We start from the raw sequence: 16495 nt of genomic DNA, 5'->3' as shown, positions 1-16495 counted from the left end.
GTCTATAAGCTGATGCAAAGAATAACGCCGAGTTGGGGTTTTTTTTCCCCTCCAGAAATGTGCTCATTCATACCTTTCCTCGGAGCAAGAGTAATAGCCAGAAAATCGTTTCAGGATCAAATGAGGGAAAGGGTATGCAAATGCTACAAAAATCATTAAATATTTTGTGCATGTGAAATAGGTTGCAAGGAGCCTTTTCTTCTGGACCTCAGTGAAAGCCTCTTTGTGCCAATGAAGCCAGTTGGAAGAGTAGGGATCATTAACTGTGAGGTTCTGAAAACGATCCAAAGGTGTGTGTGTGTTTGCACACCCAGCACTCAGTGATCAAATAGTTAATGCCTCATTCATATTTTCCTGAACTACATTCTTTGTATTCCTTTTATGGTGAAAGAGATTGTGGCCAAATAAACTGGGAAGTGCTGAATTAAACACAACAAGATGAGTCTCTTTCTGACAGGACTGATGAGAGCCTTTGATATGCTGACGTGCTGTAGGAATATCCAAAGAGGGAGTATAGTAATTGACATCTCCCAGACTCATGCTTGTCTGTGCATCCTCGGCGGGGAGCATCTCCCGTGGCCCTGGCGGTGCTCTGCGGAACGCTCGTGGCCGACTCTGCCTTATCCCACGGTTGTGAGCGGGCACTTTCATTGTGCGTGGTTTTTAGGGTGCCAAAGTGCACAAAAGTGTACAGGACTGAGAATCCCAAATTCCCAGAGGATGAGAGGGGGATGGGAAGAGGAGGAAGAGGAGCATCCACCAGGATACCCAGCTTCCACTTAAGAAGCTGCTTACTTATGGGTCAAGGGCTGCATTTTTTTTTTAATTTTATTATTTTTTTTTATACAGCAGGTTCTTATTAGTTGTCTATTTTATACATATTAGTGTATATATGTCAATCCCAATCTCCCAATTCATACCACCACCACCACCCCAGCATTCCCCCCTTGGTGTCCATACGTTTGTTCTCTACATCTGTGTCTCTATTTCTGCGTTGCAAACCAGTTCATCTATCACTTTTCTAGATTCCACATATATGCGTTAATATACGATATTTGTTTTTCTCTTTCTGACTTACTTCACTCTGTATGACAGTCTCTAGGTCCATCCATATCTCTACAAATGACCCAGTTTTGTTCCTTTTTATGGCTGAGTAATATTCCATTGTATATATGTACCATATCTTCTTTATCCATTCGTCTGTCTATGGGCATTTAAGTTGTTTCCATGTCCTGGCTATTGCAGACAGTGCTGCAATGAACATTGGGGTGCATGTGTCTTTTTGAATTATGGTTTTCTCTGGATATATGCCCAGTAGTGGGATTGATGGGTCATATGGTAATTCTATTTTTAGTTTTTTAAGGAACCTCCATACTGTTCTCCATAGTGGCTGTATCAATTTACATTCCCACCAACAGTGCAAGAGGGTTCCCTTTTCTCCACACCCTCTCCAGCATTTGTTGTTTGTAGATTTTCTGATGATGGCCATTCTGACCCGTGTGAGGTGATACCTCGTTGTAGTTTTGATTTGCATTTCTCTAATAATTAGTGATGTTGAGCAGCTTTTCATGTGCCTCTTGGTCATCTGTATGTCTTCTTTGGAGAAATGTCTATGTAGGTCTTCTGAAGGGCTGCATTTTATTCCAGTCAATTTTCCATTGTAGGGGCCAGATGCCAGTAGGTGCTGAATTTGGACAATTGACATCAGAACAACAAGGGATTTGGTGAACCTCTGCATAGCTGCTTCCTGATTGTCTCCCACAGAGGGGAAGGCAGTGGGTCTTTAGCTCAGCCCACCCACGGGCTGATGTGATCCAAGGAGCACGAGCCTTAGCAGGGGTTCCCAAGAGCCCATTTTCCCACAGGTTCCAGAACACCAGTGAGTGGCCCTGATGGAAGGCAAGAAGGCCCTGTGTCTTGCCCTGTGTAAGGCCTGCCTCATCTGGGACATTGTAGGAGACAGAAAGGGAAGGGGCTCTGGCCTGTGGCGAAAGCTCCTACCCACAGGGGGAGCCCTGGCTTCCAGGGCTGATTCGCCACTCCCAACTCCGTCCTGGACAAAACACCTAGCCTCCTGAAATTCCTCACTTGCTAACAAAGGTGACAATCACCGCGTCAGTGGGTTGTCATAAGGATGCATTAACAGTTTGTAAGCATTCAGCACAGTCCTTGGCACATGGTAGGTGCTTGTGATGGGGAGCTTTTGGAGAACATGGGTGGTGTCTTCATATCTCTATACACCTGTATACCTGACACAAATCCCAGCACAGAGGAGGTGCACATAAAATCTTTCCTGAATGAATGAATAGCTCAAATTAGTAGATTCAAATGTAAGTGGTTGCCAGTTAGCTTGAGTGACTTAATCTTTAGGAGTCAGGCTATATTCTGTAAAGAGACCAGCCGAAGAGAACCATGTTTTATGCATGTCCCTCAAGATGCCATGTGAATCAAACACTCTGCAACACTATCCAAAGCGCCGCGTTTTAAAAAGAGGGCACGCTTACAAACGCCATCACTGCCTTGTCCCTAGTCACTGGGGGCTCATGAAAAAGAGATGGGAATGGAGGGCTGCGCTCATTGAACTTCTCTGTAGAGCTCAGCACTGGTAAACACACTTCACAACAGCCAGCTCCTTAACCCATGCTGTAGTGTTGGGTTTGTTTTTTTCCTTTTCCTGTATCGTGTCTTCTTTGTGGATAAAACCGGAATGAAAGGCTGCAGACACAAACTGTGTGAATAAAATAACCTTGAGAGGAGGCTGCTCTAGTTGAAACTTACCGTCTCCCTGTTGCTATGGTTACCTCCAGCAGGTCGCCCAGTGAGAATGGCTCTGTCATCAGCAACGAATCAGGGAAGCCCAGCTCGGGGAGGCGCTCACCCCAGAATGTAATGGCACAGCAGAAAGTGACAAAGGAGGAGGCATGGAAGAGAAATGGTGAGAAGCCTTCCCTGCCAAGCAGCACCCCCGAGCCCAGCGCACACGTGCGCGCACGCACGTGCACAGGCTCGCACACCAGTGTGCCTTAAACCACCGCCCACTCTTCTCTCTACTGTGTCCCGCAAAGGTCCTACCTACCTCTTGAGGTAGTGCCTTACGCCCTTCCCTGAATTACTCTGTTTCACTTCCTCTGCCCTCTGTGCTTATGGAATTATGCAGGGCCTGAGAAAAACCCTATACAAATTGAGCTGATGTTTGCTTAGAGATTTTTCTCATTTGGGGGTGAATTGCCTTGATTTGTAGCACCAGGTCCACGAGGGTGGCAGGTTTCTGAAGCACTGCTTGTCTTGGAGAGTCCCCTCATTTTCTTGCCCTGACTTGCTTGGTAAGTTTCAGGGCTTCAGTCTGTGCCAGTGAGCCCAGATATTACAAATCCACCTCTCCCAGGAAAATCAAGACAGTAATAAATCTGTCATCATAAAAATCAGCCTGTGCTTGTCTTTATTCGCCAGGCAAACTTAACCATTTAGTTTCTCCCACGTGCAGATCTTTTCACCACCTATAAAGGATTGGTGTTGGGGGTTATTTACAGGTTGTCAGAGCTGCCTTAGTGTGCTGTGGCACCACCTGTAGATCTCATCTCTTAGACATCATCATGCAGCCTCCCTCCTCCTGATCCCACTTTTGCTCTGAGCCTCATCTCCACTCGGTCCTTCTGTGTGTGATGCTGGCTTACTAAAGCCCAGATTCAGGGAACCGGTGCTGCCACTCAGATCAGGGAAAATTCCTTTTGGATCTCAAAGGGTTGTAGGTGGAGTCCTACAGAAATGCTGGGTGAAAAGGCAAACAATCTGGCACTCTGGTTAGCTGTGCTTCCCTTTTACAGAAATTTGATGAAGTGTGGTTCAGGACTCTCCCTTGAAACTAGTGCCAGAATATTCTTTTGTTTTCGAACGTCACTTACTTCTTTCTTTTTTCTGACCAAAAAAAGAAAGAATGGCAGAGTGGATTTGTCTTCTGCATGGAGAATGTGGTCCCTGTTCCCATTTCCAACCATTATATAAAGCATTTCTTTAAACTGTCAAACTGATTTGCTTCTTACATTTTTTCTTTTCCTGATCCCCCCATGCCACACAGAGACTGTGCTTTCCACACCAGAATCAGGGTGTGACCTGTGGGGTTTTCCTGGAATATCACCCTACCCGGGACCACCAGAAATTCTGCCCATCGGCAGTCTGCCAAGGCAGCTCACAGCGGGCCACAGGAGCTGTGGCTTATAAAGGGAGATGTGAACTTAGCCACTTTCTCCTCTTTCCTCCCAGAGTGAGATGCTAAGGCAGGTGGGCAGAGGGAGTGAGGCAACCCAGAGATAATGCAGTGAAGCCACAGGGGAAGGTTGTTTTAACCAGCTGCGGTGACTGCCATTGCCGAGATGCCCTCCTGCTCCTCCTTCTCCCATCACACCCCTCCTTCCCTCCTTCCTTTACATTCTTCCCAGAAATGTATAAAGTCGAGTCAAAGTCCATCCTCCCCCAGATACCCCATCACCCACCCCAGTCCTCAAATGGCCTTGAATAACTCAGTGTGTGTCTCTCTCAGACTTTTTTACTATGCATATGACAACACACATGTATCTTCACATGTATCAACACATGTTTTTTGTTGTATTGCTTTATTTTATTTTGTGCAATGGGATCAATGTACCTACTGTTCTGTGCCCTTTTCTTGCTTAAAAATATGCAATATACAGACTCCTCTGTCAGCAAATACCCATTGACAAGATGATGCCTTTCCCCGTGCCCTGCATTTAATCTGTAGAAGAGGAGGGGGCGGGGTCAGTTTCAGACCCCATCACTCCCCAACCCGGCTGGTGAGGCATTGACTTCCCTAAATGTTCCCACTGACCTTCCTGTTCGTGTTTTCCCACCCTCTCTACCTGCCTTCTCGTTCTGTTTAGGTCACTTTGATTATTTAAATATCAGGTTCAGAAATAACAACAGCCGGGTGCATGAATAAAATGCAGTTACTGTACCAGGTTGAGGTTTTAACGTGTTTGTTTTATTAAAAAGCCATCCTTTCTCCAAGTTTACAGTGCTTCGTTGCATTTTATTTTTGCCAGAAGTAAACCCAGTGAATTTTCAGACTTCTTGGTCACTTGGTCACTTCTCTTTGACCAAACGTTCTCGTTCAGTGAGGTTTCACTTTGAAAATTTCAAATAGAAATGAGAGGACCAACTCGTTTAATGTAAAATTCAACAGATGCTGAAGCACATCAGAATTCTAGACTGGACCTTCAATGGAACCTACACTTGTCCTTTTTTTTATCAAAGGGCTCCACTTAATCACAATACTAGGTTGGAGTTCACCAAAAATATCAATAGCATATTTTATTGGATTAGAAGATGAACAGAAGGAGGGAAGGAAGGAGGGAGGGAGAGAAGGAAGAAAGGAAGGAAGGAAGGGAGGAAGGAAGGAAATAACATTGAATGGAATTGTGGAAAAACTAGAAGGTGTAGTTCCATCACATTGTCAGCTTGCAAAAAGTACTTGATTGTGTGAATGTAGCCTCTGAGAATAGATTATTCTCTTGGTATGGAATAATCAGAAGTTGTTTTTATGGCTTAGTATCCACTCTAGATGTTAGGGTTACTGAGGTTAATTAATAAATGTTCATGTACCAGGCTATCATTCTAAAACTCTTCTTGTTTTCCACCAGGTTTGTTGCATATGTAGCTTCTAATTTTCTACTTTTTTGTGAAGATAAGAACTTTAAAAGGAAAAGACACTATTCCACTAGTAACATGGCTGGGGGTGGGGGGGGGGAGGTCCTTATAGCTCAATGGCCTCATTAGTTACTATAACTGCAGGCAGTTTTAGAGTCTGTTTCAAGGTGATGTTTAAATATAAGTGGGAAAGATAGATGTGAGAGCTAGGATTTTGAAAGCAAAACAATTTGGCATTCTCTCAACTAAATACAGATACTTAAACTTCTGAACCCAAACCAATGTCACCTTAGAAAGAGTGTTTTCCAGGAAAGAGTTAAAAATGAGTTCAAGGTGAGAACATTATGTATTTATACCTTCAGTCATTTAGAAGAAAGAACCTCCATAAACCATTAAGGGTGCACCTTCCTTTAAGACACCAAGATTTCACAGCCAGGTTTCAGAATCTAATCACGCCTTGCCTCCTAGTGGTCGTGGGGCAGGTGGGGCAGGAGGAGGTCAGGGATCAGAGAGCTTGGCAGATGAATCACTACTTTCTTAGCAGGGGCCCTTGAGGATTAGTCAGAAATATTAGCTCAAAAACAGTTGCAGTTTATTCTTTCTTTGCCTTCCCAGTGAGATGAAGACTCACTTATTATTTGATAAGCAACACCAGAGGGCAGTGATTCTAGTTGAAAATTATTTGTCTTTGAGCTTTAATAAAGATTCCCCAAAAAAGAAAATGTTTCGTTTAAGAGCATTTTCTGCTTCACATGGGAAGGTTCTCCCCATGCCAGTTCAAACATAAAGAAATGAAATCCCCCTTTCCAGCCTGATTTACTGAAGTTCACACCAGCAATGCAAATAAAACACAAATAGATACAGGGCGGATGCTTGGTGGCATTTACTGTGATGATGTGGTGATGTTGTAGGATACTTCCTCAATTTCACTGTGGCCCTTTTCTTTAGCATTGTCCCGTGCTTTTATCTTTAGGGACAAATTATGCTTTAAATATTCCCATGAACCTGCTGTACTCACATAACATTTTTTTAAAAATTTTATTTATTTATTATTTATTTATAGCTGTGTTGGGTCTTCATTTCTGTGTGAGGGTTTTCTCTAGTTGTGGCGAGTGGGGGCCACTCTTCATCGCGGTGCGCGGGCCTCTCACTGTCGCGGCCTCTCTTGTTGTGGAGCACAGGCTCCAAACGCGCAGGCTCAGTAATTGTGGCTCACGGGCCTAGTTGCTCCGCAGCATGTGGGATCTTCCCAGACCAGGGCTCGAACCCGTGTCCCCTGCATTGGCAGGCAGATTCTCAACCACTGCGCCACCAGGGAAGCCCTCACATAACATCTTAATGTATTAATATTTAATGCAATGCCTTATAATGTATTTTTTCCATACAGTCCTTTTGGGGGGGGGGATAACTATTTTGCTCTTAAAGAAACCTAGAGGAATTATTGTGCAAATCTGAATATGACTTTGAGTGATAGTGGAAAAGAACTGCAGTTTATACAGTTTCCAGGGTGTTCTTTTCCTGTCCCATTATAGTTAATGCTCCCCCCTTTCCCTCCACGGGGTGAGGAGTAAGGGTGTCACAACCCAGAAGCAAGAAGAATGCTAGGTATCATCTCTTCAACCTCGGAATGGTTAACTTTTACATGTTTACTTGTTCTGCAGGTACTAACAGCATCTCTTTTTCCAAGTCAGGAAATTTTAGTCATTCCTTTATTCATTCATGTATTCAACAAATCCCTATTGAAAGCCAACTGCATGTGAGACACTGCTAAATGCAAAGGCATGAGCCTTTAAAAAGATGGGCAAGAATGGAGCTCTTCTATTCTAGTGGCAGGGGGTGGGAGCCGATTAAATCAATACAACAAATCAATAGTGATAAATGCATTGAAGAAAATACAACAGAGTGATGAGGTGAGTTTTTTTAGATTGGTGGATAAGGAAAGTCTTTTTTAAGCTGCAACTTGAAAAATAAGAAGGAACTAGGCATGTAAAGATCTGGGGGAAGAGCAAATGCAAAATCCTGGAGGTGGGAACAAGCCTGCTGTGTTCAAGAAGGCCACTGTGGCTGGAGCAGAGTGGCTCAGGGGAGAAGCGGGAAATGAGCTCAGCAAGGTAGCCAGGGCCACATGGTACAGGACCTTGTAGGTCACAGTAAAGACTCTGGATTTTATTCTGAGAGAGATGAAGCCTTCAAAAGGTTCTGATCAGAGGAGTGCTGTGATCTGGTTATCTTTTGAAAAGATAATCCATCCTGGCTGCTGGTGGAGTGTGTATTTTAGAGGTAGGAGGACAAGAGTGGAAGCTCAGAGGAGGGGCATTGTTTAGGAAGTGTATTGGTTACTTATCACTGCGTACCAAATTACCCCAACATCTGGCAACTGAAATGACAATCTAAATTTATTATCTCATGTAGTATCTGTGGGTCAGGAATTCGGAAGTGGTTTAATTGGGTGGCTCTGGGTTCAGAGTATCTCATGAGGTTGCAGTCAAGATATTGGCCTGGGCTGTAGCCATTGAAAGGCCTCACTGGGCCTGCAGAACCCACTCATAAGATGGCTCACTCACATTATTGTTGTCAGGAGTCTCAGTTTCTTGCCACGTGGACGTCTCCATAGGGCTGCTTGAGTGTTCGCATAACATGACAGCTGACTTTCCCTAGAGGGAAGTGATCCAAGAGAGAGCAAGGTGGAAGCAACAATGCTTTTTTATGACCTAGCCTTGGAAGAGATACATTGCCATTTCTGCAATTTCCTGTTTTGTTACACAGGTTAATCCTATGTGGTTGTGAATATCGGGAGGCAAGAATTACTGGGTGCCATCTTGGAGGCTGGGTTTCATAGGAGTTGTCTGGTGGGAGATAATGGTAGGAAAGCAAGAATTGCCCAGCAAAACTACACTCTAAAAAGATATATGCATCTGGTAACACATCTGAATAGAGATTTTCCTCTGTCATTGGCTTCTTGGTGGCCTACTATTTACAAATAAGTCCACAGAACCCAAAAATACTCCAATTATAACCCATGGTTAGACTCTGAGGTGTTTTAGCCACATTGTACAATAACAATTTACTTGGCTTAATTTGACAAATCTTCTGTGATTATGATAAGTGACAGAATGGTACAAACTATGTGTTTCTCAATAATTTAAATGACATCCCAGTCTCTCGAGACGGGAGGAAAGATGAATACACTTCTATTACATTCATATTTCATATAACACCTATTTTGCTCCTAAATTGCCGGCTGGCTTGGTTGTTTGAACAGGCTTAATTTATCTCTTGCCGAGCCATGCTCAATAAACTGTCGTTCGTATAATAGTTACTTAATGGGAATGTGCTTTAAGAACTAGTAAATCAGCAAGATACCGCTGGCCCTCCGAAGTCCTCCGTCAGCTTAGCTATGGAAGCACAAGCAGATGGCTGTCTTTCAGCAATCACAGCAGAATCCTCTGTCAGAGGGGAGAATTAATTTAACAGAGTGTAGGTGGAAATGGCTTTAGTTAATTAGGGGAGTTGTCTGTAGCTTTAAATTCATTTCTCGAGTGGTTATTTCTTAACTTTCTTTTGTTTTAGACACATGAAAGAAACCAAACCCTAGTCATTGAAGAAGCAGTCTTTAGAAAGAAAGAAAAAGTTTCAGGAGCAATTACTGTGGCTGACCAGGGAAGACTCGTGACCTTCACGTGATGCCAAAATGGGTAGCTTTGGTGGCAGAGACTAAACTGAATGCTGTTATTCTCTTGATTGTCATATTTTAAGGATAGTTGCCAGGTTTGGCCAAATGGCACTTTTCCCATCTCCGACTCAAACATAGAGAACAAATTTACTTTTTTTTTTTCCAAGTGTGTTCTGTCACAGTTTTGAAGGAATGGTTTTTACTTTTAAAATTCAAACCAGTGGAGGGGTGTAGAGTGTAGATCTTAAATTAAAAAATAAAAATAAAAAAGGAAGCCACGAGCAGGAGTGAGCCATTGGCACAGAACCAGACACTGTCATTCCTGAGGTCATTTTGAGTAAAGTCCTGTCCTTCGGCTGTGAGCCTCTCATATATTCCCCCATGATGGTGCAGCTCCTGCACACCAGAAAATCAATGTGTTTATGTTGTGCTTTAGTGCCGGCGAGTGATGAAGAGGAAGGAGCGGTCCTCTTTGACAGCTCTGGCAAGGCGGTTGCTGATCCCTTTGACACGTCTTCTGGGTCTGTGCAGCTCATCGGAATAAAACCCACAGCCCTCCCCGTGGTGCACCCCACCTCGGACAGGAGCCAGGAGCCGGTCGTCCTCAACGGCGAGGTGAGCACCTGAGGACCAGAGCAGGAGAGAGCAGGTGCAGCCAGGCCTCCGTGGATGCGGACTAAGGAGTAGCACCTGGGGGTCCTGGGTGCAGGTTGCATCCAGGTATACGGGGCTCTGGGGGTCATTTTTACCTCTGCATGCGCGGGCCTCAGCAGAACGAATCAGGACACAAGTCACCCCAAACCAGTTTGCTGAGTGATGTTTTCAGAGCATTTTCTACCTTCATTAGAAAGCCCAAAGGGGACTTTTTAAAAACTGTAGTTGTGAAGAGAAACATCAGAAATTCTGCTTCCCCAACACCTCACCCACACAGCCTGCTGTCTTTCTTGATACTAAACTGGTCAGGATGGCACGTCTGTTGCAGTGGTGGTGAGAGGCACTTGAATTGATAGGGGACCGGAGGAGATCCAGACCGGGATGTGGCCCACTATCTAGGCTTTGAAATGACTTTTACTCCTTTGAGCAAGCTTGAAACAACCCTTTGCCTGCTTCCAGGAGGATATCGATGGATATCATGATGTTAATCAATTTTCCTAAGTTGGAAAAAAATTATTAATGTACAGGAGAATAATGATTCCACCAAAGAAAAACAGATGGATGGATGGGTGGGTGGATGGATGGATGGATGGAGATAGATAGATAGATTGATAGAGGCAGTTTAGGGGAGAGCTAAATTTAAATTGGGTAAAAATTATCTGCCATTTCTCCATCTCCTGCAGTAGAATGGTCAGTGGGCTGAAGATGTTTATGATCCTTTAAGGCCATGCATATGGAACCTGCATGTGAATACGTTACACATGTATGCACGCACACACGTACTTTCATATATTTTTCTCTGTTGTTAAGCTGTCAGGTTGGTTTTTCACTTCATTAGTTTATACCCAGCTATGGTTACCTGCATCAGGAGGGAGACTGCCTAAGCTTTAAAGTCTCTTTACCATCACACCTGGAGGAAAATGCGATAGCCCCATACAGCTGGGTATTGTAAGCGCACTTTAGCGGCTTGTCTGCATCCCCCATCCAGGCCACGTATAAAAGCCTGTTACAGACCTGATTCAGGAAGCTCCTCTGGTTTTCTGGACAGAAAGACCGAACTGCCTAGAGGTGTGATGAGTTGAGGTTCATCAACTTTTAAAAAGAATTTAACTGGGAATTCCCTGGTGGTCCAGTGGTTAAGACTCAGTGCTTTCACTGACGTGGGCCCAGGTTTGATCTCCGGTCAGGGAACTAAGATCCCACAGGCTGCGCAGCATGGCCAAAAATAAATAAATAAAAATAAAAAGAACTTAACTGGTGTGGACTTACAGAGCGCTTCTATTCCAACCTCCTCATTTTTTTTAGACAAGGAAACTGAAGCCAGAGGGCTCAGGTGGCTTGCTCAGAGTTGCACTGCAGGTTATTGTGACAGCATGATGTTCAGGCCCCCTGGCTCCCTGTCCAGTGCTCCTTCCCTCTCTTTGACTTCCTGTGGCCCATTAGTGAAAAAAAACATTGTGCTTGAAAGAGTATGGACTCTCCAGCCATGCTGCAGGAATGTGAATCCCAGCTCTTCTACTTACTATCTTTGTGACCTTAGGCAGGTTAATTTATCTGTGCCTCAGTATATCCATCTGTACAATGGGACTGTTGTGAGGATCAAATGCGTTAATACATGTAAAGCACTTAGAACAGTGCCTAGCATACAAGTACGTTATTATTACTGTCATCATCATCATTAGTCAGCTAATGAGCAAGGATTCATTGATCAAGTACTTTATGCCCTTTGGCCCTATCATTTGGGAACCTGTATATCTTCTTAAAGCCAATCACAGCCAGTGAATCTTTCCTTGTACACAGTTCTGCCACTGGACATGCAAGCCCAATGATTAGAGGCCTCTGAGGTTATCACTAACGCACTGGTAACTGCTCTTCATTAAGACCCTCTGCCCAGTATTGGCCCAGGTGATGGCTGCCATGCCTGGATCTTTTCTTTTTTTTTTTTTTTTTTAATACTTTATTTATTTATTTATTTATTTATTTATTTATTTATTTATTTATTTATTTATTTATTTATTTATGGCTGTGTTGGGTCTCTTAGTTTTCGTGTGAGGGCTTTCTCTAGTTGCGGCAAGTGGGGGCCACTCTTCATCGCGGCGCGGAGGCCGCTCTTCATCGCGGTGCGCGGGCCTTTCACTATCGCGGCCCCTCCCGTTGCGGGGCACAGGCTCCAGACGCGCAGGCTCAGCAGTTGTGGCTCACGGGCCCAGTTGCTCCGCGGCATGTGGGATCCTCCCAGACCAGGGCTCGAACCCGCGTCCCCTGCATTAGCAGGCAGACTCTCAACCACTGCGCCACCAGGGAAGCCCCATGCCTGGATCTTTTCATCCCAGCTTAGCCATGTGAATGTCATGGGGACAGATTCCAGATCTCTGCTAAATCTAACTTACCACTCCCTTTTTCTGCCAGGCCCATCACCCCGTCACAGGAGAACAGATGAGCATTTTCCCTGTCCAGAAATGGATACATGTTACACTTTGGTAGCGGAAGGAATAGACCTTGCTGACATTTGGATTGGAAAGGAGCCGTGAACTGTTCTCTGTAATTTACTGCCTTGTGGCATTTGAGGCAGATTGTCTTATAATTTTCCTCTTTCTCCTCTTACGGGCAGCTTGTATAAGCGAAGAAAGTACAGCCTCAAAGCCATAAATTTTCCTTTTATGAATTATAGGTAATTCTTTTAAATATTATTTTAAAGAAAACATAATAACAGCAAAGTTCAGAAAGTAAGAAAGATCACTGTAACCTCACTACCCTAATATATCCTCTGTTTTCATTTTTTCCACCTCCAACCTTTTGATCAAACTCATGTATATTTTAGAATCTCATCGTAGACAGACAACTTTATATCTTGTATCTTAAGCATTTGCTGTGTTGATATTGTTTTTCTGATGATCATTGTGAATGACTTGATTGAGTAGGTGCACCATTGATTGGGAAACTACTCTCCCATTGTTCAAACCAGGTATTTTTGGTTTTAGTTTTCATGCATGACTTTTAAAAAGTTTTTATTTTGAAAATAATTTTAGATTTACAAAAGAGTTGCTGTAATAGGACAAAGAATTCCTTTACCCAGCTAGTTCTTTACCTGCTACCCCTACTGTTAACATCTTATGTAACCATAGAATAATGATCCAACCCAAGAACATAACATTGGTACAATACTATTGACTAATGTGCCGATCTCATTTGAATTTCACCGGTTTTCCCGCTCATGTCCTTTTCCTGTTCTGGAATCCAGTCGAGGATCCCACATGGCATTTAGTTGTTTTCTGAGTCTCCTCCAGTTTGGGACAGTTCCTCTGTCCTTCTTTGTGACCATTTTGTCTTTCATGACCATTACTCTTTTGAAGCCTGTTACCATGTAGAGTGTCCCTCAATTTGGATTTGTCTGGTGTTTTCTTATGATTGGATTGAGGTTATGAATTTTTGGCATAACTATGGGAATGTTGTGGCCTTTCATGGGCATTGCATCAGGAAGTACTTGATACTGATATGTCTGATTACTGGTGATGTTAACTTTCATCTCTGACTTTGAACGTCTCTTGGAATGTTGTTTTAGGAGAGATTCCAGAAATGGATTCCTGGCTCAGAGGATGTCATGCTACCTTCTTCTCTTTACTGGTTTTCTCAGTGGCAGGCAGAACGAGGGAACAATTAAAGATTTGTGAGATGCTACCAACCTAAAGATATCATCAGGGCCCAGGTTGGGGAGATCTTTGCAAGAGTTAGAAAAAATATGTCCCTCAGTCTGTTTCTTCAAATGCTGTAAAAATAAAGCATCTAACATGCAGCCTCATGTTAGTGAACCTCGGGCTTCGTACTTTGGTTGATACGTATCTTACCACTGGATGAATTCATTGCTAGGATAACCTAGCAGTGTGGAGTGTCAGGAACGGAGTCTCTGCTTGCACATTGAACCACATCCTGGGCATTTGGGAGTTTATCTTAGAGGATGGGCCATAGTTACTCAGGCTCGTGACTCCTGAGCTAGCTGCACGGATCCTCGAATGGGCTTTCATAAAACACCACACTCTCACCACAACTTGTTGGCCAAACACAGCTAGTGCTATACCTAATCCTCAAAGCCCCCAGGTGTTGGTTTGCATTGTTATAGGCTGCTTCTTGCAACTGGCTTGTCTCTTCCTCTTTCCCTCCTGAAACAGGAACCAGAAAGGATGCAACCAGAGTAACTCTCATGGGCAAGAGGAAGGAACAGGGACGTTCTAAGACTGCAGTGCAGCCGGTGGCCTGTCCGCCTTCCTTTGTTCGTCCTGCCCCTGCCCCTGCGCACCCACTCCCACAGTGCTGCACCCATGCTGCTCGGCCCAAAGCCCCCTCACTGCCCCACTCCACCCACGTCTGCTCACCTTAGCGCTCTGTGCTCCCAAAGCTACTCATTCCCCTTCCCCTTCTCTCTGTCAAGCTCCCTCTCCCTTACTCTTAGATGTAAAGGAATCCCAAACAACCTACATTAGCGGTAATAACATTTTAAAGTCATTCTCAGTGATGGTCATGTTGCAAGCATGCCATGCATGTGAACTCATGCAAATCCTCACAACAGCCCTACGAGGGCAGTAGTATTATCTCCCTGTTCACCTAATGAATCTGAGGCACAGAGAAGTTAAGTAATGTGCCCAGGGTCACATAGCTAGGGAACGACAGAGCTGGGATTTAAACCCAGGCAGTTGATCTGGTTCCCAGAGCCTATACCCTTAGCCACAGCTTTATGCTGCTGCATCGTTAAAATGTAAATGACTGAAAGCAACAGTATTATCCTCCCAAGTGTGTTTGCATATTAACCCGGTGAACTCTGGTGAACGTCTCATGAAGAGTTGGGAATGAGTGAGAGACAGAGATTGACTTTAAAAGGAGATTCTTCCCCTGTGTTGCTTGCAAGTAAGTTTGGCTCAAGCGGGGACCCTTCTCCTATGCTTACCTGTGACGGTGGGGGGAACTGGGGGAAAGAGGGGAGCGGTTCCCTCAGCAGAAGGGAGTACTGCCAGCCTTAGTTTTTGGAGTCTTGATGTTCTAGCAGATTTTAAGTTAATTACCCAAATAGAAGAGCCTTAAGAAGAAAAAGAGCTTCATCTAAAGTATCATCAGCAGCATGGGCAGTGAGTCAGGGATTCATGGGCCCGACTGGCCAGAAGCCCAGCATTCCAGGCTGTGGGTCCTTGCTACCCGGGGGGACTTTCAAGGCCAGGAGGGACACAAAGGGGGTAAGACAGCCGTACCCCTCCCTCCCTCTCTCCCCCGTTGGCATTGGCTGCAACAGTGAGGAAGCTCCTGTGCCACGTCCCGGGGGCCTCCGGGCAACCCCTCCTCTCCCCTGGCCTCACCACCTCTGCATAGCTCACGTATCTCAGGGCCACAGCCTGTCTCCCTCTCCTCCCAGAGCTCGGCTCAGCCTGACTTGGGGATCAGGCCTCAAGTTTCTGACCCCAAGACCATTGGACCTTATGCCTTCTCGAACCCCCTAATCCTTTCTTCAGACACGCTGTTTTGTAGCAGTCTGATATAGAACACGGACGGGAGCGTGGAGGGCTGCTCTGTTGGTTTGGGGACCAGACCCAACAGCTTAGCTGTCTTCCTGCTGCCTCCATACTTTCCTGGCTCCTGAGGACTCTCCTGGAGCTCTGGGGCAACAGTTCTTAACCCAGGTCCCTGGACTTGCTGAAGGTATTGGCTTTTGGAGGGCAAGACTCCTAATTCTCATAAGATTCTCAGCCGACCTTCCAAAATGACACAAATCCATGGAATATAATTTGAAAACCAACGCTCAGTGCCAGAGGTTTCTCAGCCAGGTGCTGGACCAGAGTCAGCTCTGGGACTTTTTTCAAACTACAGATGCCCAGGCCCCACTCTTGAAGATTCAGATTCAGTAGGTCTGGGGTAGAGTCTGGGCCTCTGGATTTTTTGCCAGCTCTGTATCCAGCGCCAATGCACTGCCAGATGACCATTGCCTTGCACATCTTCCCAATGGAAAGACTCAGCTCTGGCAAGCCCACACCAACCTCAGCCCTCAGCCATTCTTGGGGTGGAATCTGCCAGCCCAGGGGCTTAGACTTTGGACCTTCTGTACTTCCTCGTCTTCTCATCCTGAGAGGCAGTGTACATTGTAGCTAACTGTGCAAACTCAGAGCTCTGACATGGGCTGTCCAAGGTCAAACCCTGACCCCACCACTGATTATCTGTGGGGACTGTGAGAAAGTTCCTTAATCTCATCTGTAAAATGGGGAATGAAATAACCTGCCTTATGGGTTGTCATGAAGGTTAAGAAGACTTCACACACATTAAGTCACTGCAGTGATTGTACATCACAGACTCTATAAGGGGAGCTCTTACTTAGTTTGCTAGGGGTCCCAACTCTGCACTTTACTAACTTAGCCGTTTTTGGGCCTCAGTTTCCTCACCTGTCAGGTGGAAGTCATCCCCACACTTACCAGACTTTCCATGATTGTCCCTTGAAGTTACAGCTGTGAAAATGCTCTCTACATTATACAT

The 16495-nt window shown here is 44.9% G+C and overlaps 1 protein-coding gene across 11 annotated transcripts in view; it reads left to right on the top strand.

Annotated features, from left to right (window-relative positions):
• Positions 1 to 16495, top strand: part of KIAA1549L (KIAA1549 like) — a 291549-nt gene that overhangs the window by 207250 nt on the left and 67804 nt on the right. For 9 of the 11 annotated variants that reach the window (XM_082343657.1, XM_082343656.1, XM_082343652.1 and 6 more), the window contains 2 exons: positions 2808 to 2935; positions 9771 to 9949. In XM_082343657.1, coding sequence (XP_082199783.1) covers positions 2808 to 2935; positions 9771 to 9949 — 307 coding nt within the window. The remainder of the gene's footprint in view (positions 1 to 2807; positions 2936 to 9770; positions 9950 to 16495) is intronic. The other 2 variants (XM_082343655.1, XM_082343654.1) reach the window with 1 other exon arrangement.

Source organism: Balaenoptera borealis (assembly GCF_965194805.1).
Source record: "Balaenoptera borealis genome assembly, chromosome: 11".
Lineage (NCBI taxonomy): Eukaryota > Metazoa > Chordata > Mammalia > Artiodactyla > Balaenopteridae > Balaenoptera > Balaenoptera borealis.
The sequence above is the reverse complement of the archived record's forward strand: the minus strand, read 5'-3'. Positions and strand labels throughout refer to the sequence as shown.